Below are 24,658 nucleotides of genomic sequence, written 5' to 3'. Positions count from 1 at the left end.
CAGAGTAGACGGAAAACAATGAACCCAGGATGTACGCGCCCATCACACACAACGGTAACGGCCATGTGGCTTTTGGCATTTATCTCTGAAAGCACAGCCTCTGCCACACACGACACCCCACATCTCGTCTTTGTCATGCAGACTAACCCAATGCAACATCCCTACCGATTAGCCAGTCACCTGGTTTTGCCATAAAAAGCCGACAAAATGAGGGCCAATGTAAGACAGGCCAGGCTTTGTAACTGGAATCAAAAAGAAAATGTAAAAAGCTCGTACTGATTTGCTTCTATGAAGTATCTTTTGTCATGGGAACTAAGGTTCTGCTTGTGACATTTCCCACCAGCACCACACGCCACGCACGCCCGCATGCACACACACCCACGAGTCAACTTCCTTTTACCAAGAAGCAGGGCTCCTACAAGCCACATGCTACCCGGAAGTGGCCACATGGCGAGATTGCTGGTTGGCTAAAATGAACACTGGACAGTTTCAAAACGGCAACTGCAACCTTACTCTGTCTTCAAAATATCCTTCAAGCGACCAGAAGGACCACCTGGGCTCTGTATGCTATGAGGGGGCAGAAGGGGGCAAAATCTAGAATGAATTCTGAACTAACACATGCAGGCAGGAAGAGCAACACACCAGAAGGGAAAGGGAAAGAAATGCCATCCACCCAAGTCATGCACAGACACATCCTGCTCTGAAAGCACCAAAAAGATTTGAAGAGGAGGAAAGAGAAAATGATGTTTAATGATGGCGGTGTTTTTCCTGGCGTCAAGGGCCGTCCCCAAAGGCCCCCTGACCCACCAGCACCCACTTCAGAACCGTGGATCCCTCTGGTCCCCGGGAGCCGGGTTGGGTGCTCCCTGAGACTGTCTCTGAGTCCTTCCAACTTAAGCGGCGTCTGCCCAGAGGAAAAGGTGTCTAGTGGGCTGTCACTTAATCCACGGACCAGGCCAACTAACAGCAGGGAGGAGGTGAGGACTGCATTTTAAGGGACAGGTTGGCAGCTTCTGCTCCACGTAGGAAGATGACGTCACCTCTGAAGGATGGTGCAGGAATTCATCCACTAGTGGAGGGTGTTCAAAACCTTTTTTGCATCAACATTTGAGACAAAGTCAACCTTTTCATTGGTATGTAAACTACTTTCTTTCAAGAGAGCCCTTGTGCTCCGGTGTGATTTTGTGCACACTGTATACAAAATCTATGGCTATTGAGTTAAACTACCTGTCAAGATGGCTGTGTGATCAGTGACTACATTTACCATCTCGAGCGAGAACTACTTGCTACCTAGTGGGTGACAGGAGTCTGCACACTGTGGCTGCTGGGGGGGCGGAGCGCAGCGGGCTGTCTGCGGAGGCACGACGTCCCCTCTGTCCCCTCTGCGGACGGGGCACGGGCGTCGCAGCACTACCTGGAAATCATGGAGCTGGAGTGCGACTGGCTGGAGGTGGTGGTGGCGGCGCTCAGCTGGGAGAACCCGCTGTGGCTGGACTCCAGGCTGGTCATGGAACCTCTGCAAACAGCCCAGGGAGGGGACGAGGTGTGAGGACGCCCGTCGAGCTGCCCACTTCCCACAATGCCTGCTAGATTGCCCGGACAGCCCTGCCCTCGGTGCCCCCCACTCAGCAGCACTTAGGAAGCAGGAGAGCCCGGCGGTCCCCAGGGGCACGGCTCCCCACTGCCACACACACATGCCCTGAGCCCCGCGCCCAGGCGGGGGCCGTACCTGAAGTCCTCAGAGCCAATGACCTCCGTGTAGTACATCACTTTGCACTTGTGAGACGAGACCTGCAGAGAGGCCAGCACGTCGTCCACTCGGGGCAGGTTGGTGGCGGCACAGGCTGGCATGCTGTGGAACTTCCACTGCAGGATGTAGAAGCCTGGCCACCTTGTCACGTGGGAGCCCTGGAAGAGTCAGGCAGAGCCGGCTGAGGAGGCTTCACCTCCAGGTCCCTGTCGCCGTGGGTCTGACAAATGCGAGAGCTCCGGGCCCCTCGGTCTCGGCAGTGATCACCGCCCATCTGCACAGGTGAAGGACCTGCTACTCTGGTTCATTATCAGGGTCGGCCCCCCACTGCCTCCCCCTGAGGGCCCGCCCTGCGGCAAGACCTCCGCTAGGTGCGGGGAAGGCCACGAGAGTGACACTCGGAGTGTGTACCCCAAGGACTGGCAGCCTCGTGGTGAGGAAGGCCAGGACCGGAGAACTGAGGGGGTCAGAAAAGGTGACCTGCACCGGACAACGCTCTCTCTGACACGCTTCCAATGACCTCACCAGCGAATTCTGGGTAGAAAGGATGTTAATCTAAAATCAAATGTCAATCTGTGAAAATTACCTTCTCCAGTAATTCTCAAATTAAGGACTGTGATATAGCTGAAAACGTCCGATATTTTTAAAACAATAAAATAATTCTCTTTTACGCTCTGCCTCTAAGACCACCAAGACACTGACAGGCTCATCCCTGAAATACCATAAAGGCAGCAAGATTCCGCATCGATCATGAAGGTCAGAAGCACCCAAGACCACCCACCAATCTGCGCACAAGCACACGGAAGGGGCTGAAATTTGGCCAGTGAACTGACAGAGCTTTTGGGAATGAATCAGGATGTTCAGTAATGACAGCCAATAGTGCCCTCAGTACTTGTTTCTCTCACTTCTATTTAGGGTGATTTTCCTTCGAAGGAAACAAATGGAACATGGTCAAGGACGCGTCAGGGGAAGTCTCCTGAATCCCAGCTGTGTGCACACATAATGCCTTTTCCTTCCTTCCCGTATCGCTTTTGTGAAACTACTTCTAAAGAAAGCTCATGCACTTCAGACATCCGTCAGTCATGGCTTCTGTCCAAAGCCACTGCTCACTGCAAATTCTTTCTCTCCTAAGACTCACTTGGCTTCTTGAGTCCTTCTGATCGTAACTGAAACCGGCCACACCTAACTGCTCTCCCACAGACACAGCGCCAGCCGAGCAGGACAGGAATGCAGCAAAAGACTTTCCCTTCCCAGAACAAGAGAAGCGGGAGCGCTGCAGAGACCCGCGGGGCTATACCTGCACGCTCTCGCCCTCTTTGCAGATCAGAGGCGACTCCACCATGCTGTAGTCCCGACCCAGCTGCCAGGCACGGTCTATGAGCTGCACATTGTTCCCTCCGGGAGAAGTGATGCTGTGCGCCCCCAGGGAGTCCTTCTTGGGCGGCTGGGGCGACCTCTTGGAGTGGTAGATGTTAAAGACAATGTCCCCTTTGCACACGTCAAAATCCCAAGTGATCACTGAAGAGGCATCCACAATCTGAATGAGAATCTGGAAAGAAGATTGTGTCAACCAACCAAGGTAAGTGAGGCCCTGGGCTTCCGCGGCGGCAGCACCATCCCCCTGGCCACCAAGCTGCTTTTCAGCCCAGCTTGATGGGAGATGTGTCCCATCAGCAGGTCTCTGCACCCAGATTTGTATTCAACCATCCAGGTTTCCCGGTTTTTTCATTCTTTCAACCACTGGTTCCTGCTCTGTGTCACGGGCCCAGCCCTGTGACTTCATTAGCTACACCTACAGTCTCCCCTTACACGATCGCTAGACAGCACTCTAAAACATTGGGTCCTGGCTGTAAAAAGGTCTCAATAACACAAAACAGAAGGAAGTCAAGATGGTGCAGACGTGGGTCTGGGGACTGCCCGAGGCTGGCGGCAGAGGGAAGGCCCAGAGCAGGAAGGGGGTGTGAGCGCAGGGACCCACGCACCTCTGCTCACAGATGGAGGTGGCACCAGGCTTGGGATGGAAAGAGGGAGCCACGTGGCACGGGGTGGGAAAAGGGCCAATCTGAAACTGGCACTTGACACAGCATCCACATAGTTTCCCAGCAGGAATGATCAAAGTTACAGTTTCCAAAGATGCTTGTGGGAGAGATGTGAGAACGAAAACCAGCTGTGCAGTTACGCATTCGCTGTAAAGCATTTCAGCAGGAGCCAGGGCCTGTGCGCCCTCCTGCCCCCACGCTTGCCCGGGGAGCCCTCCACGTGGCATCATTAGCACTCCGCTTTGTCACGCGGGCTCTTCCTTCAATTTTACCACTGCCACTTCTCACTGCTCAAACACTACTTCGGAATTTCCTTGAAGAGAAGATTCCAGCAAGCATGAAGGTCATGTCTAAGAATAGCAATGGCATTAATGACTTGTCCCTGTCTTTCTTTAGCAAAGTGGCTCCCCAGGGGCAGCGCTCTCCTGAGACGTTTGTCCCCCTCAGCTGACAGGCACCCTCTTTCCTGCATTCACAATGGGGACATTTAATTCAGGCTTCATTTTAGGGGTGTCACTGTCCCTGATTTGCGCTTTACTTAACCCCCAAAGCAGAAATGAACTTTTTACAGTTCTGATGCAGAAAACCTGGCTACCCATTTTCAGATACCCTGTGACTCCCAAGAAATATATTAAGCCACTAAGTCCTTCCACGGATAAGACTAATGGTCACCTAAGACAAGACCCATAAGAACTCTGCGTCCTCGAGCCGGCCTCCACGTAAGAAGCACCAATAATCCTCAAGACACAGTCATGAAAATCTGCCCTCCACCCCCCACCCCCAACCTATGACTGAAGCACAACAAATTTTTATCTCTGCCTGCTTGAACCATAGCAACAGTATCGACCTGCCCCACAAGTGACAGGCAAATGGCTCCGGGAGACAGCAGTGAGAACAAACAGCAGGTGGCCGGGCTGGGCAGCTGCTGTGGCAGGCGGCAGAAGGGGTCAGCTCCCGGCCACCACCATGGCCCAAGCCTGTAGCGCATTCCCTGAGCGCCTCTCCAGCAGCTCTGCACCACAAACCTCACCGCGACTGAGGGAGAATCCCTCATTCCTCGGGTCACTCATGGTGTCCCAGAATATACTGTGTATGTGAAATATGGGGATACTCGTTTCCGCACCACAACGTGATGACGGGAAGGGCAGAGAGAGACGTACTCGTTTCTTCTCACTCCACCCGACTGGCAAAAATGGGGAAATTCCTTAAAAAATATAAATAAGTGAAAACCAGTCAGGAAAAACCAGAAAAATTAGGCCCACATAATCACTGAATACGCTGAATTCAAGAGTCAAAAGTCTTCCCACGAGGACAGGCTTCCTGTGTGTGCCTTTGTTAGTGTCTCTGGTAACCCGGGGGAAGCCCCCTTTCCAGGCGCTCCGACCAAGCACAGCTCCCGTCTATTCTGAGATGCCCATTCTTCAGTCAACCTTCAACTGAAGTCACCAAAACTCTAAAGCATCTGATTCTTGTGAACTAAATCATGCTGGGCAGACGCCCCGAGGGGAGGAATCCCCGAGGAGTCCCGTCCCGGAGGGCACACCTCGTGCGGGGCGCCTTTGAACACGCTGGCAGACTGGTAGATGGTCTCGGTCCACAGCCTCAGATCTTCGTTCTCCAGCTCCTCCGCCGTCCTGTACAGAGACTTGGGAACCAGTCCACCCTCGGGCACTTCACACTGCGAATGGAAACACGGCACTTAGAGCTGTGCAAACACAAGCCAGTCCTCGGAAAATCAGACGTACAGCAAGCACCGCATTCTAATCAAGTGACTCCCTGAAGCTGCTTCGGAAATGGAAAATGCTGGCAAACACTCAGCAGTACGTAGCAACAGGATTCTTAAAAACCACTTACATACATGTGTCTTGCTTTAAATAAATGAGAACAAGTTGAAGCTGGTTTACCACAGGCTTCACACTAAAATGTGAGGTACTGAACTCAATTACTAACCCTGGTTTATATAAGAGTTATAAGTATTTATACTGCACGGTAAAGGGAAAACACTATGTTAACAAAAGAGTTTTATTCTCAGCAGCTACAGGCATTATTTTTATTATATGCAATTACGGTCAAACATATAATCAACGATGAAAGCTTTTCTGTTTACCTCAAGTCAAAAAATCAGTCCATAACACCAGCCAAAAAAATAATGAAAGAGAGCTTCTTTTGAATTTGCTGTAAACAGGCTAAGCTGAATTAGTTTGCACATTTCGTATTTTTCCTAGTTGACCATGATATAATGACTTAATACCACAGTTCATAAAATCCAAGTGCTTCCTATACCATCAGCCCTGGGAGGCAATCACACAGAAAACAAACACTAGTCTTTAGCTGGCAGTACAGCACGACTGGAAACATGTCACAGCAATGACGTCATGTTAGAAGACATCAGACTGCCATGTGGCTTAAACCCTGTAGCCGCAGGAGAGCGGAAGCGAGCACCATGTTTCAACACCGGCATGAACAGCAGTGCAAGAGAGCAGAGAGGACGCTGGAAGGCGGGAGTGTGGTGACCTCAATTATATGAGGACTCTTCCATCGTGAGACCCATGCCCTGGTCCGAGTGACAAATGTGGGCATGACTGGCTGCGAGTCAAGTCTTCTGCTCCACTGTAATTCTTCTAGTCATTAGAAGGAGCAACCACGTGGACGGTTCTTAGGTAACCTGAGTCATTTGCGGTTCCTACAAATTTGACCTCCTAGGTAACCCCACAGGCACTGGAAAGTTCAGGTCCTGTAATGTACTTGCTCCTAGCATTGCACAGTGACACACCTGCAATGCTTACAGCAGGACTTATGAGTTCAAAGCTAAATTCAAATGCTTCTTAAATTTCTCTAGCATCCAGAAAGATTTCCCTAGAGGCCCACTTCATTAGCTAAATACAAGAGTCCCATTCAGCGTGTACAAACCTTGGAAAGATAACTTCATTTACTGTGAAGGATGAGAGATCGTTTCTCTAATAAAGGACCTGACTTATGGATACGACTTGTTGGCTTCAGCTGTCACTTCAGCAAGTCACCAGACCTGTCCAGGGTTCGGTTTCCTTCACCCTCACATCAGGCATTGAGCCCCAGAGGCTGGAAGGTCCTTAGGGAACTAAGTTTCTCTAGGACCCTCATCACAGTACAGGGTATAGAAGTGCAGGCATTTGCCTGATAATCTAGTAACTCGATGGGTTAAAAACCCCAAATTACATAAAAGAGAACTAGTTCCCTTAATTGATGCCCTTTAAAATGTTATGCTCATTTACTGTTCACGGGGAAATCTTTCTGAGAATTTTGATTTTTTTACCTGTTTTTAAAAATGCACAGTGCCTCCAAAACAGTTTAAAAGTCTGATTCACACAAAGCTGAGTGAATAAAGCAAACTGCAATTCGATCAGATTCTAAAACAAATTCTCATTACGATTTAACAAAGAAGCGTGCGTGGTATCAACAATGACCTGAGTGGTGATCAGAGATGCCAGCCATAAAAGTTCTGAAAATCATCTGGCAAGCCAACACCCATCTCTCTTCCCTCGTGAGCAGCCCAACGGGTGGCAACTTTCCTAAGTACATACCATGCACTCTCCGCCCAGGAAATCTGGAATAATCTCCTTATCGATGTAATCCAGCAGGCCTCCAGGACCCTGGTAGTCATTTCCCGCGTAAATAAGGAACTTCCTTCTGGTGTTGTCATCGATGAATGGACTAACCTGTAAGTAACCAGAAGACCATGCAATCACGTTTGCTTGGCTGTCTGATTTGCAAAGATTACAATTACAATGTGCTGCTCTGAGTGGGGGAAAGGGAATTCGTTTGAACTGCTTTTTTTGTAAAGCCCACTTGCATGACATGGGGACATGAAGCAATTCTTCCCTCCCTTCAACAACTTTCTATGTTAATCTTTTTCCTAAGTAGTTACGACAAAGTCTCAGACTCGTGTCTTTAAGTGCATGCACGCTGCCCTCCCCACGCTGCCCGTCATGCCCCAGCCTGGCATCCTACCAGGGTCCAGAGCACGGGGAACACGCGGGGCGCCCGCAGAATGAGCAGGCGGCCGAGCGTCTCGGGGTAGTTGGCCTCCACCACCTCAATGATACGCAGCAGGGCTTTGACACCTGGCCGCCACAGGTGCCGCATGTTCAGTCCCTCCAGGTCCACGAGGCAGGTCCAGGAGCTGCAGGGGGCACACGTTTTAGGCACTGCATAGCATGTTCAGGTCCCATAGCTCTTTTTATGTTTTGGTATTATAAAATAGTCGCTTATATCCACTTCCAAAAATACGCCCAGTATTCGAATTAGTGCTCTGAACCACACTTGTACGTACTTGGGGAAAGCATATGGGGCCGGTGTGGTAGGACTACCCCTGAACCATCACAGGCCCAGACGCTTATCGACCACGAAGAAATGCTCAGCGATCCACCAGTAAGGAATACGACAGGCGCACGCATCTCCACGGCTGTCACGGGGCACGCGGCTGGCCTTTTTACATGCAGTGTGACTGAACTGCAGTGAGCATCTCTTCAACAACATTTACCGAGTAGCACGTCTCAGGAACTGAGAATACGGCAGCAAAAGTCCCTCAAAATTCTGCCCCCACGGAACTGGCACTGACGTGAACCGTGGGCACCCCTCAGTGTCAGCCTCTGACTCACCGCACATTGCCAGAACAGCTTACCATAAAATGAGAAGCAGGATTTAGGAACACAGAGTAATTTGATTGCACCACGCCCCACCAAAAATAAAAAAATTTTAAAAACCCAGACAAACCAAAACCTGCACGTCTGGGCTCCCGGGGCCATGCAGACTAACCAGACAGGCCAAGCCACACAGACTGAGGTGACAGCAACACCTGGGGTTCAAATACCCCATCCAGCCACTGTCCCTCGTAGCTGACCACGTTATACACGTATCTACTTTCTACCTTTTTGAACACAATGGAAAACAATAAACTATTTATAGATTTGGTTCCAAAAATCAATCAACGTTTTGGTTCTAAATACCAACTGGAAATATTTCACTCATATTCACAGTAAGTGGGAAGGAAAAGCACCTCGGGGTTGCACATCTACCTGATAGGCCGGCCAAACACTTTCGTGTTTTCTTCACACCGTCTTAGCCCTTCTTCATTGATGGAGAGAACCTGTGCATAAAAGGGCCATAAAGACTCGTGAGCGTAAGATGGTAACTCTACCGCATCAAGCTCTGAAAGAGAGTCACAATCATACAGCACAGTTCAGGTAAGCAGGTGAACCCAAACGTCTTTTATGTAGATTTTCTGATGTACACAGAACATATCCCTGTAAAAGAACAGCTCACTCGCAAAAGAGAATGAGTACTGTCTTCTGTGGCAAAGGTGACAGCTACGCCAAGTAAGATTACTGTTAGGAGGAGGTACCAGATGGGCAGGGAGGCCATGACCTACTGCCGTGTCTTCAGAACAAGTGTTCCTGGAACAGTCAGAGGTAAGTGTCTGTTGAGTGGGGGACACTGTGACACCACACGTACCAGCCAAGAGAAAGGGCAGTGTCAGAAGTGACTGGAGGTATGGCTCAAGGGAACGTTCTGGTTTGGATGACAAACTCTTCCCCTACAGAAGTGGTCCCTCCACACCTTCACGTGTGTGCGTGCGTGTGAATACATATGCACGTGTGTGCGTGTGGACACATAAGCATGTGTGTGGGTATGTATGCACGTTTGTGCATGTGGATGCGTTTGCACGTGTATGGACACGTGTGGGTGCATGCACACATGTGTACACATGGATAATGAACATGTGTATACGTGTGCATGCATGTGCTGTGGATATGTATGCACACACGTACAAGCACACACGCAGAGGCGAGGGCTAACAGAATGCACAATACAATGCCAAGGATAACTGGATTATAGATGTGCCTTTTAACATTTTTGTTTGTCTTTTAACGTGAGAACTGTCACTGCCCTCCTCGTGGAGGCTGCAGGGGAAGGGCTGAGCCTCTGGTAGGAGGCATCTGTTAACAGTTCGAAGGAAACACGCTAAGAGCCTGGATTAAGGAAGTGAAGAGGTCTGATTTGAGAGACATCTCAAAAGGCGAATCAGGGAGCGGGGAGGGTAGGGACCAATTCAATGTGGGAGTGAAGGACAAACGATGACTCAGCATCATTCCCACGTAGTCACCTTGAGAGGCTAAGCTGATTTTTGTCTTTCTGCTTCCCTGTGCTCACTTTTGAAATGTTTTATGTTCATAGATTTGCTTTCTAATTACAAAAGCAATGCATGCTTGTTATAACAGGACAAATACACTGTCCTAGTCTCTGGCAGAGAGAGGAAGTGTAAGGCCTCCATGGAGCCCAGCGTCCTCGGCTGCGTGCACTTACGTATCTCAGCAGGGCCTCCTCCCCTAGGGCCCTCACCAAGCCTTTGGTGTCCATCTGCCCCAGCCTGAGCACGTAGAGAGGCCGCCCATCTGCAAGAGAGACGAAGGAAAGTCATCACCAACACCATTCCTGCCGTGGAGCTGAGGATACAACCCTGAGACCCTCAACAAGGAAATGGGCTCCCCCATATTCCAGAGGCACTTCATGCTCTCCCACTGAGAAGCAGCAGCTGGGTCCCATGTGTATGTGTACAGGAAGTCCCCCCAACCTCTCCCCAAGAAATTATAAAGGGAAAAAACAAAAGCCTCTGAAAGAGCAGTCTAGCAGGGTCCTAGGGAGGCTGCGCGACCTCCATCCGTCTGGCTTTAACCACTGGCTCCGACCACTGGTTCTGATGGGCCAGCACTGGGCTCAGCTGACTCCCTCAAACCACCAGGGCACTGAGCAGAGCAGGAGGGAGACATCAGACTACCCACAGACACTTTTCCTGTGAATACAGAGTACTTTTTCATTTTATAGGTTACCAAAAATTTAATGTCGAGGTTTTTTTTAAAGCTAGCTAGTGTCCCTTAATTCCCACCCTAAGGGCCAAGGTAAATGAGGACTTTCTAGAACTCTCCAATCTCCACGTTGGCTCTGCTTCATAGCCTGCAGTGCTAACGGATGGAGCCTGAGAGGAACCTAATTCATTATATAAATCCCTATCACCCCGAGCCAGCCACACACAGGGAAAAGATCTCGGTGGCCAGAGTGTATCCCTAGAGTCAGTCTAGAAGCCTGCCGCTCGGGGCCACAGGACTGCAGCAGGAAGGACAGGAATGGAAGACGCGTCTTCTGGCGCTAACGGAGGACCAGCGCCGTCATGCTGACACGGGCGCACACTCACTCGTCTTCACCACGCGGCGAACCTCGCCTCCTAGAATGTGGGTCTAGAGCTGCTCTACTTAAAGCTAAAAGGGTTACTTTTGTGCTCCCAAATCTTGTTGAAAGGAAGATTTATACAAAAATCTCTCCCAACATTTAATAAGATACATTTGTTAATAATGTCTTCTACCAAACTTTTTAATGGTTCAAGTGTCGGAAAGGAGAATACACGCTTCTAGTAAAAATTAATAAAGCTACAACTAATCTAGAGAAGTACAAAAGACGAAGCCAGGAAAATGGACAAATCAGAGCTGCGCAGTTTTGAAAGGACCCGTCGGAGGTGAGAGAGGGAGTTCCAGAGCGGCGCCGGAGGCCTCACCATGTCTGTGATTCCGCTGTCCACTGACACGCTCTGAATCAGGAAATGGGAGCATGCCTTAGACGACGAGACTTCCCTGCCAGGCCTGGGACAGAAAGCAGCCCAAATGGGTCGCTCACAAATCAGGCTTCATTTTAGGTGTTTCTCTGTCCTTGGCTTAGGTTTTGCTTCCTCCCCAAAATATAGCTGAAGTTCTTCCCTGTTTTGATGTGGAAAACCTGGCTATACATTTTTACAGATATTGGTGGGATTTAAGTCCTTGAAAAGTTCCTTGGCTAGCACTGTAATCCTGAAAAAAACCACTTTCAAAGTTGTGTTTTTTTGAAGCAAGTCCAAAAAACTCCCTTTAACTAAGGAAAGAATGGAGGTAACTTGCCCAAGGACAAGGTGAGCCGCGAGGTCACACGTTACCTTTGTCGTGGTGGTGCCAGCCGCCCGCGTAGTAGTCCTGCAGGACCTGCGGAGGGTTCCAGGTATCGAGAATGTAGTCGACCTGGTGCTGCTTCCGCCACGTGAGAGACTGACACATGACCTCTCTGGCCTTGTCGATGTTGAAGTCCCTGGCCCGTAAGAACCGAAGAATATGCTCGTCTTTGGGGATCTGTGTGCGGAAGACACGTTTCCGGGCAGGGTTAGAGGTTGCCAAGGGGGAAAACCAGGTCACCAAGGGACTAAGACTCTCACACGCTCCCTTCTTATCAAGAGTGGGCTGCATTCTGCACTACTGACACGAGCCTTCCTTACTGCGTCAGAAAATCAGTACTGTTAGTCTGAATCATCCTCACGGTGCTCCATTCCAGTGTCGGCAAAGTAGAGCGAAGGCACAAATCATTTCTTAAACATACAACACTTCAAAATTCACTGGGCTGATCTATAAATTATGATCTGTGCACGTGTGTGTGTGTGACTTAAAAAGTTAGATAAAAGTATTGCTTTTGGTCACGGTGTTCCTAACACATAGGAACCTTCTCTGGATTCCACTACTGGCAATCAGCAGGTCAGCTTCCCTGAGTAAAAATCGAGGCCGAGAGCGTGTCTCAGTGTCACCGGACCTGCTGTCTTCCTCCACGGCCAAGCGCTCACTAATGCACACCACTGGGCCACGAGAGGTGAGCCATGGGTGAGGCACTCCTGTGAACGTAACCCAGAGCACTGAGATGGCACCATCCTCACTCTGAAAGGACCACCACCACTGCAAGTGGTTAAGAGTGTGGGTTCTGGAACCCAACAGCCGGGCTTCCAACCCTGGCCCCACCGCTCACTTGCTGTAAGACTTTGGGCAAGTTACTTAATGTCTCTGCCTCAGTTTCCTTGTGTGTACAGCAGGGGTGATAAAAATCACACCACCTTACAGGGCTGCTGGGAGGATTTACCACAGATCTTAAAACGGTGTCTGTTACACGGTCAGTGCACAGCAAATGGTGGCTATTGTTAGGACAGTTATGTCCTCCGTAAGTGACACTAAATCCTCAGACATCTGGGCTCCAGTAACCAAGACGGACAGAGTTAGCGAGGAGGCTGACCACATGCCATGCCCAGCTCCCTTCACTGGGTAATTAATGCGAGTCACTGGCCAGACACAAATCTGCTTCTGCTCACCACTAGCCCCCCTTTAGTATGATGCTTCGTATACAAATCTGATTCCTCATGAGGCTAAAATTTTACCAAAAAACCTCAAATTCAAAACTCAAACATTTTTAATCTGAATAATCTGTGAACTCCTTCCAAACTTTCTAGACATGTAACTATTTTCAAGCGAGACCATTCTCTGTAAAACCTAGAAAAGTACAGCTGATTAGAGAAGGGCATCATAACCTGCCATGAAGGCTCAGATGCCACAGACAGACACAGATTTTGTGACTTTTGTCCGGGAAGGGACACTCCCAGCAATGGCAACAGGAAACTTTCCCTCTTAGTAACCACGACCGGGGCCAGACGGGGTGCTGAGTCTCACTTTGCCCTTGTGGGTTTCCTGGAGCCACTGGCGAAGCCGGATCAGGCAGCTCTCCTGCAGAGGAGTCAGGTCGCCCAGATATCTCTTGATGTAGTCTGCATCTAGTTTGTCTGGAATACAAGTGACACGAAATCATTTTCGACAAACCACACTGGCACTGGAAGTCCTCCCAAGTCCTGTCGGTGAAGCTGACGGATGGTTTGTCTTAGAACTCAGTGACACAGATTGAAAAGGCCACCCAAGAGAACCTCAGCGATGGTCTTTAAAATCGAATCACCGAATGAGCCACAGGTAAATTGGTGAATTAATTATATTCCCTAACTACAATCAGATCACCTCTATTTGCAAAATCTCAATACTATTCAAGATAGACAGACGGCTATAACATATTTTATGACTTTTAATTCAAAGCTATATAAAGAGGACTTACATGACATAAAACTATGAGATAACGCAAATGGATCTAACCTATTTTGAATAGAGCTGTGTTCAAGGATACAATAAATCTTTTTCAATGATAAGGTAACATAAGTGGGAAGAATGAGCTATCAAAATTAAGTACAGCAAAGAAAAATCCACAAGGGGGAAAAATAGAACATATCCCCAAACCAATTAACATGCCTCTCACCTGCCACCTGCTGGAAGCTACCAAGTGGCCTAGCTTAGCCGGAGAGAAGATGTAGGGAAAGAAGTACCAATAGTTTAACAAGACTGATAGAATTTTCTGATTTTACAATGGGCATCACTCTGAGAAATAAAAAAGCTGTGTGTGTTTGACACACACGAAAGGCAACACAGCACAGCAGCTAAAAGCAGACCCTGCAGCCGGCCACCAGGCTAATTCCAGGCCTGCCCCTAACAGCTGTGTGACTCTGTGCAGGTCACTCGGTTTCTCTGTGCCTCAGTTAACTCATGTATAAAATGAGGACAGTAAGCTTTTCCTACCTAAAAGGAACCATCATTAATGAGTAAATATTCATAAAGTGCTCAGAACAGTGCCTGGCACACAGGAAGCCTAAAAGGTGATGACGAATAATTGTGGTAAAAGGATCTTACATTCACTAACGATACCTTCAACTGAAATAAACGGAAAACAGTTCCTGGTCTCATAACTTGAAATAACCCTTCCTGCCCGTCACAAAACAATGCCAAGATTCCTCAATTTAAGAAAAAAGAAAATGAATGTGTTACAGAAACTAGAGGAAGAGGGACGGCACCAAGGGCCATCTCTTCTTCACGTAAGATCTAAATGTCCCCGGAAACAACAGGCAGAGTCACCAGAGAGGCCGTGACTCCCTGTGACCGCCCAGTCCTGCTCTCACAATGAACCCACCGTCGGGTGTTCCCACCACAGGCTCAGGTGCCCCGCTCGGGTTACTGAGGACCTCGCCACTCAGCCCTTCCTTCTGCGCAGTGTCGGGGACCACAACAGCCAATGATGCTGCTTGTTTCCTGCATGACGCGGATGTCTCTGAAGAGGTTGCAATGGAAGGTGGAGTCCAGCGGGGCACAAAGGTTATGCCTTCTTCTTCTAATTGACGAAGATAGTACTCAATTATTTCTTTTCCCTTTGAAACAAAACCAATTTTAAGGTTAGTATATATTCAACATTCAAATAATTCATCCCTCATAGGTTTTCAAAACACTAATAAAAACTGAACTGCTACAAAGAGGAAAAAGAAACGCCAAATGCCTTTGTGTTTTTCGCTTTTCGTAATTATTTTACTTCCTCTTCTCCAAAGGTCTAGGAAATAATATCTAAAGCAATTAATTTTTTATAGGACTAATTAAAAGCATGATGTTCCATACTTGCACTCAATATGTGCTTTGTGTCTCAGTGCAAATTCTTTCCAAAGCCCTAAAAATGAAACAAGCCTTCAAAAAGCACTCATAATCCTACACAGATACATTTCAAAACCAAAATTCCACAATAAATTGAGCAGCAGCATAAAAATGAGAAGGAAAGTTCTCCCATGGAAGGTGAACCGAACAATCAAGGCCTGGGGACCCGAGTGGTCACCTGTAAGGGTCTCTTCAGCACGCAGAAGTCCCACCAGCAGATCCTGGGGGTGCCATAGCTCGCTGCTCCTGCCTCACCCCTCCTAACTTCCACCTTCCCCAGCAATTCCAAGCAGAGAATGCCATGCCATGGCCAGTGGCTATCCACTCCTCCTTACTGACTGGCAACCAGCATTACCTAAACCCCCATCTAACCCTTCCATGGGATCCCTGGGATATAAGGCACGGGGGAAAGTCAGAGCATTTCCTCTCCAAGAAATGGCTGGTATCCCCGACTAACCTATTCCCAGCGTCCCGAAAAGACTGCTAGCTTGAATCGTCTCAGGGACACCTGCCCACCCTTTTAAATAAAATCCCAAAGTAGACTCACTTTTTTAATGTTGCTGGTATATTGTTTCATTGCAATTTTTTCCACTGTACTTTCAAAACCAAAGAAAGATTTAATATCTAAACTTGCAGACTGTTCAAAACAGGTCCAGTCTTCATTTTCAGGGTGAACCTGCAGTTAAGTGAGAAAGCATTCCCATTACCTAGACTGACACCTGAAAACACCATTTGTTCGCTCCTCAATCAAATGGTTACCAGAAGAAAACATTTATTAATGTCATTGAAAGTAGCAGATGGAAAAATTACAGAGAGGTTCAAAATCATGAAAAGGCCAAAATAACATCTCTAAAATACGCTAAAAATGACTTTTACAAGGAGAGCTTCATTTTCACTCTTGGTTCGTTCGTTCATTCATTCATTCATTTATTCATTCATTCACCATGTTTATTGAGCTGTGTTCTCCATCGTGAACTAAACAAAGATCCTTGCTGGTGAAGCTTATAGTCCAGCAGTGGCAGACAATTAGCCATGAACATAATACATGAGAAATTATATTGTTGTTGGAAGAGAAGTGCTATAGAAAAAAGAAAAGATGGAGCAGGACTAAAAGAACTGTCGGGGACGGGATGCAGAATTAAACAGGGTGGTCAGAGCTGGTTTCATGGAGGAGGAGATCTGAGCACAGACTAAAGGAGGTGAGAGCAGCAGTCAGTCAGAGGTTTGTGGGGGGGCGGGGGAGGGCAGAGCATTGCAGCAGCTGGAACACCTGGAGCAAAGGCCCCTGGGGAAATGTGCTGCCGTGATCAGGATGGCAGGACGGAGGGGGCGGAGACTTGTGCACAAGGCAGCGTAGGCATCACTTCCTGAGTGAAATGCCGAGGCACTGCTGGGTGTGGAGCCCGAGACAGCACGAGCCAATCTTACATACTGTCAGTGGGTCACTCTGGAGTCAGTGCTACACATGGTAGGAGGGTCAGGGGAGAAGCAGAGAGACCCAGTAGATTATTTTAATAACCTGGTAAGAAGTTCTTGAGACAGGGAGGGCTGAGCGATGCACCCGGCAACACTCAGAGGTACCCAGTGCCGCGGGGCCTTCCACACACACTTCTGATGTGTCAGAGTGAAAAGCAAACCGAGGCACCACCTGGCGACCGTAACTGCTACAACACTGCAGCCCTTCCTGCAGCAAACTGCACCTGCTACCTGCGGGTCCCACTACCAGAAATGAGCGGCAATATCTGATGAAGCACTGCCCTCTAAGACAAAGCAATGCACTGTGTCAAGAGCCGGCCGCACAATTCTTGGAAGCCATACTCACGGTGTAGCAGCAATGCTCGTTAATGATGACCCGATTGGAAAACGTTTCATTATGGGCCTCGATGTGCAGAGTACGTTCCCGGGAATTCAGTGAGTTCTTCTGGACAAAGTAAACATAATCAACTCCTGCGATCTTTAAAAAAGAAATAAAGAGGAAAGGGCTTCGTTAATAGCACCCAACTGCAATAGAAGCTGCGAGCACAACTCATCCTGGGTTGGGGGCCGCTTCAGTTACCTTTTTCAGCAGTCTAGGTGCGTCTATATCCAGTTTGCAGCGCCTCTCTATGACATGAATGGCACCATCTTCACTCTTGAATTCATTCACAGTGTCACTGTCCACAAACATCGGAATCAATGGACATGTAGGAAACCTCCTTTCATAGGCCTAGGATACATTTTTAGAAAAGGGAATGACATTTGTCATTGATATTCTCCCTGGAATAAAATCACCTTTTAATGAGACATCCCAACTATTTTCATCTCCACATCTTAAGCTTTCACTAAAAAAAAAAAGACATGTGCTGTTCATGGACTGAGACTCAACATAATAAAGATGTCGGTTCTCCCCACGTGGACATGGAAGTTTAATATCATTTCTATCAAAATCCCCGCAAGATTTTTTTGTAGTTATAGACAAGATTATTTTTAAATGTGTATGGAAAAGCAAAAGAACTAAAACAATTTTGAAAAAGACTAAATTGGGAGGAATCACTGTACCGGGGCATCTCCACGTGTAAGGTGCAGTGATGCAAGGGGAGGGACAGACACACAGACCAACGGACAGAGTACACAGCCAGAAACCGACCCCCACAAACACGCCCACCTGATTCTGACAAAGCTGCAAAACCAATTCAGTGGAGAAAAAACAGCCTTTTCAACCAATAGCACTGGAGAAACTGCACATCCATACAGAAAAAAAAGGACCCCCACCTAAACCCCATAAAATTATAATATCAAAATGAACTCAAAACAGACCCTGGACTCAAGCATTTTTGTAATGTTCTTGAAATGACATTGTTCCTTGTGAATAATACATTACTAATATACCATGAACCTACAATTATCTTGAAATAAAACATTTAATTAAAGAGAGAAAAAGACTTCTACATAATTCATCCAAACTTTTAGAAAACGCACACAGGCACCAGGTGTAGTTTACTCCATAGCAATCTGTGAAAATTACTGAGCTAAAGATGCTGCTGAATTCACACTAAAACTGAGGCCATCCACTGGCTCCCAGGTGTCAGGCTGGAAGGAGGAGCCTGAACAAGAAGCCCAGGGCTTGCCTGAAACGTCCCCCTCTATCAAACGTCGCCCCTCTATTAGACGTCGCCCGTCAGACGTCGCCCGTCAGACGTCGCCCCTCTGTCAGACGTCGCCCCTCTATTAGACGTGCCCCCGTCAGATGTCGCCCATCTGTCAGACATCGCCCCTGTCAGACGTCACCCGTCAGACATCGCTCCTGTCAGACGTCGCCCCCTCTGTCAGACGTCACCCCTCTATTAGACATTGCCCCTGTCAGACGTTGCCCCTCTATTAGACGTCGCTCTTCTACTAGGTTGTACTACAGTGGAGGCAAGGGGGAACTGTGATTTCACATCTTAAATTAACCACAACTAATCAGGTTTAAGGAAGAAATTGGTGTTAAAAAGCTTAATGAAAATGTGGAAATGGCAGACTGCTCTGATTTTGCCTCCACCAAGTTGCAAGGAGTTGTGGAGTACCAAAAAACCTGCCTTTCGTGGACAAGTTTCCCAACGTTTCCCTTGAACAGGCTTGACTGTTGGAATACAAGTAATACTCAGATCACAAGGGCTGCCCTGGAAGACCCCAGAAAGCACCAGAGCAACCCATGAATCCCTCTACCCAGGAGTTTCACTTCCATTCCACCCCAAGGAATTTTCAGTTTTCTGGTAGGTATCTCCTCTTCTCTCCGTAACATTACATATACACCAATCTGAAAATGTTATGCTGTGTCCTGCTTTTTTATTTGTAAGGAACCATGCTAGGCAAAGGGAGGGGCAGAGGAAAAATACAGCTCAGGAAAGGAAGTCAGGGACACAAGTGTGACCGAAGAAGCAGCCAGTGCTTCTTCACTTCAGGAGAAAACACTTCAGGAGAAAGAGAACACACTCAGCCTGGAGGGACAGCAGTGGGGAGGACTCATGGGAGAGGAGGCATTTACACTGGGTCTCAAAGCATGGGGAGGTCTGTTTATAGTCAGCCATGAGGGGAGAGCATTTCCAGATAGAGCGCCCAGGAGTGCAACCTCCCAGGAAACCTCGGGATGCAAGCAATGCGAGCAGGGACCCACCGCCAGCAGGGGAGGGACGTGCTAGTGGCCTGCAGGGGCACTGTGACGGCACTGATGTGGCTAGGCCCCGAGGGCATGGGGGGACCAAGACCAACAGAAGGCCCTGCCCTCTGGAGCAGACGTACTCTTGCGTGGGGCAAGAGGGAACTCTACCATGAGACTAGGGTCACCTTCTCAGAAAATCCACGTGGGAGTCACGCACAGTGTGGCCTGGAAGGGAGGCAAAACCCATGTGGTGACAATTATATTTGCTTTCAAAATGTTTTTACTTTGGGAGTTTACTTCTGGGAAGGTACATTCCTCATATTTATCTACTACCCTCCTCCACTCAATATATTCTGAATCCCATTACGGCTATAATCTTGATAAATCATACAGTATTTGTCTCTTAATGAATTTTATAATAAACAAAATTTAAGATATTTATAATCGCACAGATCATACCACAGATAAATCTCAATAAGGTCCTAAAATCTGTTAGCATTAAGTACTGCACACATGAACAATTCTAGAAGAAAAAAATTGCCGACTATCATTTGTTCTACACACTGACACTGAAAACTGTCTAAACTGACTACATTAAAAAAAAAAAAACTGGCTTGTACATTCCAGCACTATGACGTACCAAGAAATTGAGAGTACAAGGGCTTCAAACAAAACAATTCTCTCTAAGTTACATAAAGGATAGAGTGAGCACTTACCAAGAAACAATCTCAGCCAGGATCTCTCCTATTTAAGCGCCTAGTAGGTCATTTTCAAAATACCCACAACATCCTTTCAATTCTACCCTACAGGGGTCAGCTTAAGGCATAACCTCCAGTGTAGCCTGGAATTTAGAACAGTCACAACTTTCCATGCCCCATGAAAGGACCCATCCCTGCAGACTCATATGTGCGCAGACATTCGCTTCCACCTTGGTGGGCCCCAACCAGACGGCACTTAAGGATCAGCAATGAGCAACGGACCCAGGGAATCAGTCAGTATGCCTCTCTCCTGAGCTCTGCGGGTACAGACAGTGCCCAGCATCTATCTCCCTCCTCCTCATGCTCTTCCTCGCCTGTCACCCTGCCACCAGATGCATTATTCAGCCACAGAGCAGAGACCAAGTCCTGTATCTCTGATCCCCAGGAGACTAAGGATCTTAATGCCTAAAACAAAGTTGCTATTCAATAAACTTTTGAATTATGGACTAAAAGCTTACATAATAAACCTTTTTGTTTCTGCGCTCACTTACCTTGGCGTATCTTTCAGCAATATGTAAGGTCAATGACCACTGACATTGTTAGTACAGAAAACCCTAACTTTCTAATGATGATGGAAAAGGACGACTGCAAAAGGCTGACATAACTTTAGTCTCTGAAATCCTTTCCGAACATCAGTCCCCTCGATTTTTCAGCATGTAAAACCTCTAAAGTTTCTGCAGCCTCTGAAAAATAGAAGCATTCCAATTTTATGGAAATCATCAATATATGTTCTGGCTCTATCCACAGGAAGGAAGGTCCTAGAAGCAATGATACCTCAGAAGCGGTGAGCTAACGTGGCGGCCAGATCTTGGTTTCTAAATACCATTCCCTACTCAAAAGGAATCCTCTTGGAGAAAAGGCTGATGACAAGTCTGGAGCAAGGAAAGGTCAAGATGAGCCTGAAGCATCTATTACCAGAAAGCAAGGAAGTGCCAAATGACGGATGGGGACATGTTCAAAAGGACACAGGAACCAGCCTCAATGGGGTTCCACACGCCAATTCTGAGACCATTTGAGCGCCAGAAAAAAAAAGATGGTAAGGCATTATAAACCATATAGTAGAAAGGTCCACCAAAAAGTATGCAGCTGAAAGGGTAGAAAAAAATACTGTAGAAGTGTCAGGTAGTTAATTAATAAAAACATTCTCTTAATCTGGGAAAAAAAAATAAACCATATAGTGATGCCCACGAAAAACGGGCAGGGAAAACAATTTTACTGAAAAACGTCAGCTCATCACCATTCTGCACCCACTAATTTTCAGTAACTGATTCAGGCAAGGGTCTCAATGGATGCTACCGAAAGGTGGTTGAGGGAAGGGACATCCCAGTCTCAAATTATCATCCTGCAGATTATTACAAAGGAACAGAGTGACAACGGTGTCTTTACAATGGACAGATCCGGCAGACCACCTTAAGCAAACGACTGAATTTAGGACAATGTGACAACCTCATGTGACACAATGGAAGCACACGCCACCGATGTAGTCCTCAACAAAAGTGGTGAACCTGAGGCAACTGTGAGGAACAACCAGACAAATCCAAATCATGGAACATTCTGTAAAACAACTAGCCTGGACTCTTAAGAAAAAAGGGCAGTGTCTTGAAAGATAAACAAAAAAGCAGAGAACTGTCTAGAATAAAGGCAATTAAAGAGACAGGACTATTCAATGCTTGGATTGAAATACAATTAGCTGTAACAAATATTGAAGGAAATGTGACCATGCATTTCATATTAAATGGCATTACTCTATCAGTGTTAAATGTCTTGGGTGTGATAATGACGACAGGTATCTAGGAGAGTATCTATTCTTAGGTAATACATGCTTTAGTATTTAGGACGAAAGTGTTATGGTAATAGCAAGTTACTTTCAAAAGGTTCTACAAAAAAATGGTGGGTGTATTTTATCTAGGTGAAATGTATAGAGGTGTTCATTCTATCGACTTTTTTAAAATGGAATTGCTCAAAATAAAAAGTTGGGAACAATATTACTACGAAAAGCTAACTCTGGGGGGGAGAGTGCACATGTAAACCAATAGTGCTTTTGCATGGAACTGATTAAATATGACAGGCACATTTTACACATGAAAATGTATACAAATGTTAGGTTTGCCCGAAGCCCTGAGGCCAAGGTGACAGGCCAGGTGCCTGGGGACCTGAGCTTTCTCACAGGGCCACCTGCCTGGCCCCAGCGCCCTGTACTCCAAGGAGAGGCCGGCCCAGAGCACTCAGCTTCCGGGTTTCCAAGAAAAGCCAACAATCTGGATTTTTATGGAAGCTTCCCTATTTTTCAAACCCTGTTTGGGCCAAAGTGCCCACATTCCCAGGCCTCCTGCTTTTATCTCTGGCGAAAGCTGAGGGAAACCCTACTAAGGAAGAACTCCACCGTGTTTCAGCCCTCACCAGGTGCGATCACTGCAGCAGAAGACGAGCAGGAATTTCCAAGTGTCTCATCTGTTCACAAACTATCTGCAATTATCAAGTCATTTCCTAATCACACTCACCACTTAGCAAATACAAAAATCAAGAAGACCGAACAAAATGAACTCTGCCAAGTGATTTCTTCAGAGAGAGCAATGTGCTCTGATGTCTCCTTTTAAAAGGAACAATGACTTTTGTAAGAGAAATAACTACTGTAATCATTTGCTCACTCTTTCTGTTCACCAGAGCAATTGTTTCAATAATAAAAAATCATTGGCTCACTTATTCTGTTCAACACAGCAATTGTTTCAATACTAAAAACAAGACTGGGGCCTTACCCATTTGCTCCACAGAAGAGCTGCCTCCTGGGTAACTGCACCTCCTCCCACCTTCCTACACCCACTCTTCCTCTTTCAAAAGGGATTTCTGAGCCTGCAATTTGGGAGCCTGGCAACAGTACTTTCAGTTTTTGGCCAACCTCTGAATGCAATTTTGACATTAAAAGCTTGTACTGTGCGAAAGAAAAGAAACCATATTTCAGTGAACTCATTTCAACTTGAGAATTAATGAGCTTAACACTGCATTCTGCCAAGAAAACCTATTTAAAAGAAATTCCAGGTAAATAACTTACCTTTAAAAGGAACCGTGTTCATATCCAATTTAGCCAACAAACTACCGTGTTTCCTCGAAAATAAGACCTAGTCGGACAATCAACTCTAATGCATCTTTTGGAGCAAAAATTAATATAAGACCCGGTAGTATATTATATTATATTATATTATATTATATTATATTATATTATATTATATTATATTAAACCGGGTCTTATATTATTATTGTATTATATAAGACCCGGTCTTGTATTATAGTAAAATAAGGAAAATAAGACCGGGTCTTATACTAATTTTTGTTCCAAAAGACGCATTAGGGCTGACTGTCCGGCTAGGTCTCATTTTCGGGGAAATACAGTGAGTCAGCTGCTTTCCATATAACAACTGGGAGATTCTGCGGTACTAGACATGACCATCAAACTCACTTAGAAGCAGAATTGGTTTTATCCTGGAAAGAATCAGTACGTGAAAAAACTAACTGCCCTAAGTCTCTTAGAAGTTGCCAGTGGCTCAAAGAAACAAATATGCAACATATCCAGAAAATGTGGCAAACTGACCCAAGTCCCTCAGAGTTAAAATTCTGCAACTCATTCACTATCAAAAATGACACATGTGTACAGAGGGCCTGCCACATGCAGGCACTGTGCTAGGATTGTAGAGATTACCAAGTGGAGGGCACAGGAACGGGACTTACTTAGAGAGGCAAGACATACAAACATTCCCTTGTGCAGGACAACAGAAAAGATGGCTGAGAGGAGGCGATAAAGACCAAATAAACTGTACTGACAATAAAACTGCTTAAGATTCTCAAGGGGAAGGCACTTCCAGCTGGGGCGGTGAGAGAGGGCTTCACTCCCCACGTCCGTCTGCACAGGATCTTGAAGAGTGGGCAATTGTAGAGAAGCAACCCGGGGAGGAGGGAACACTCCTGATGGGAGGAAATGAGCCAAACCCAAAGGACGAGCTCCAGAAGTCCTTCGGACGTGTTTACGGCCGCAGCAGGCTGGGGCACAGGAGGTCGCCCCACGAAGGGCTTCAAGCCACAGTCTGTTGCTGAAATTCAAAAGTATATAAACATCTAAGCTAATTCCAAATATTAAAGTGACAGCTACCCAGGGACCTGGGGGCCCTGAAGCTCCACTTTAATCACAGTTCAGTCCTTTGTGGGCTCTGCTACTACTAAGAGACACTTGTATTTAGTCCCCAGTAAAACGAGGTTCCGTCTACATGCAATTTGTTAATGTGTTCATATTTAATAAGGTATTTAAAAAAACGAAAGTTTGTGAAAATTTAAGCCCTTTGAAAGTTAAAATCCAGTTAGCAGATATACTTCATTTATCCAAATACTTATGAAACCCAATCAGATTAGCTATTTTCAAACTAGCACAAGATTAACAACGGTAAAACGGCACGCACAATTGTATCAAGTGCTACAATTAACCCAAAGTCATTTCCCTCAATGACCAGTCTTTCGTTAGCCCAAGATATTAAGTTATAACAACAGACTGGAATACCTACTGGTAAGATCAAACAAGAGAAGAGAATGATTATACTAAAACTCAAAAGAAATATGGAAAACTG

The 24,658-nt window shown here is 46.8% G+C and overlaps 1 protein-coding gene across 4 annotated transcripts in view; it reads right to left on the bottom strand.

The window, feature by feature from the left end:
* SEC14L1 (SEC14 like lipid binding 1) overlaps window positions 1–24,658 on the bottom strand; it is a 58,494-nt gene that overhangs the window by 12,552 nt on the left and 21,284 nt on the right. For all 4 annotated transcript variants that reach the window (XM_081029918.1, XM_081029917.1, XM_081029919.1 and 1 more), the window contains exons 4-17: window positions 17,227–17,376; window positions 16,993–17,124; window positions 15,718–15,846; window positions 14,662–14,896; window positions 13,329–13,438; window positions 11,786–11,975; window positions 10,132–10,220; window positions 8,844–8,914; window positions 7,777–7,948; window positions 7,350–7,484; window positions 5,333–5,467; window positions 3,048–3,299; window positions 1,730–1,908; window positions 1,415–1,516 (exon numbers count right to left, since the gene is read on the bottom strand). In XM_081029918.1, the coding sequence (XP_080886044.1) occupies window positions 1,415–1,516; window positions 1,730–1,908; window positions 3,048–3,299; window positions 5,333–5,467; window positions 7,350–7,484; window positions 7,777–7,948; window positions 8,844–8,914; window positions 10,132–10,220; window positions 11,786–11,975; window positions 13,329–13,438; window positions 14,662–14,896; window positions 15,718–15,846; window positions 16,993–17,124; window positions 17,227–17,376 (2,081 nt within the window). The remainder of the gene's footprint in view (window positions 1–1,414; window positions 1,517–1,729; window positions 1,909–3,047; window positions 3,300–5,332; window positions 5,468–7,349; window positions 7,485–7,776; window positions 7,949–8,843; window positions 8,915–10,131; window positions 10,221–11,785; window positions 11,976–13,328; window positions 13,439–14,661; window positions 14,897–15,717; window positions 15,847–16,992; window positions 17,125–17,226; window positions 17,377–24,658) is intronic.

Source organism: Rhinolophus hipposideros (genome assembly GCF_964194185.1).
Source record: "Rhinolophus hipposideros genome assembly, chromosome: 20".
Lineage (NCBI taxonomy): Eukaryota > Metazoa > Chordata > Mammalia > Chiroptera > Rhinolophidae > Rhinolophus > Rhinolophus hipposideros.
Note: the sequence above shows the minus strand (reverse complement) of the source record. Positions and strands in the feature narration are given on the sequence as shown.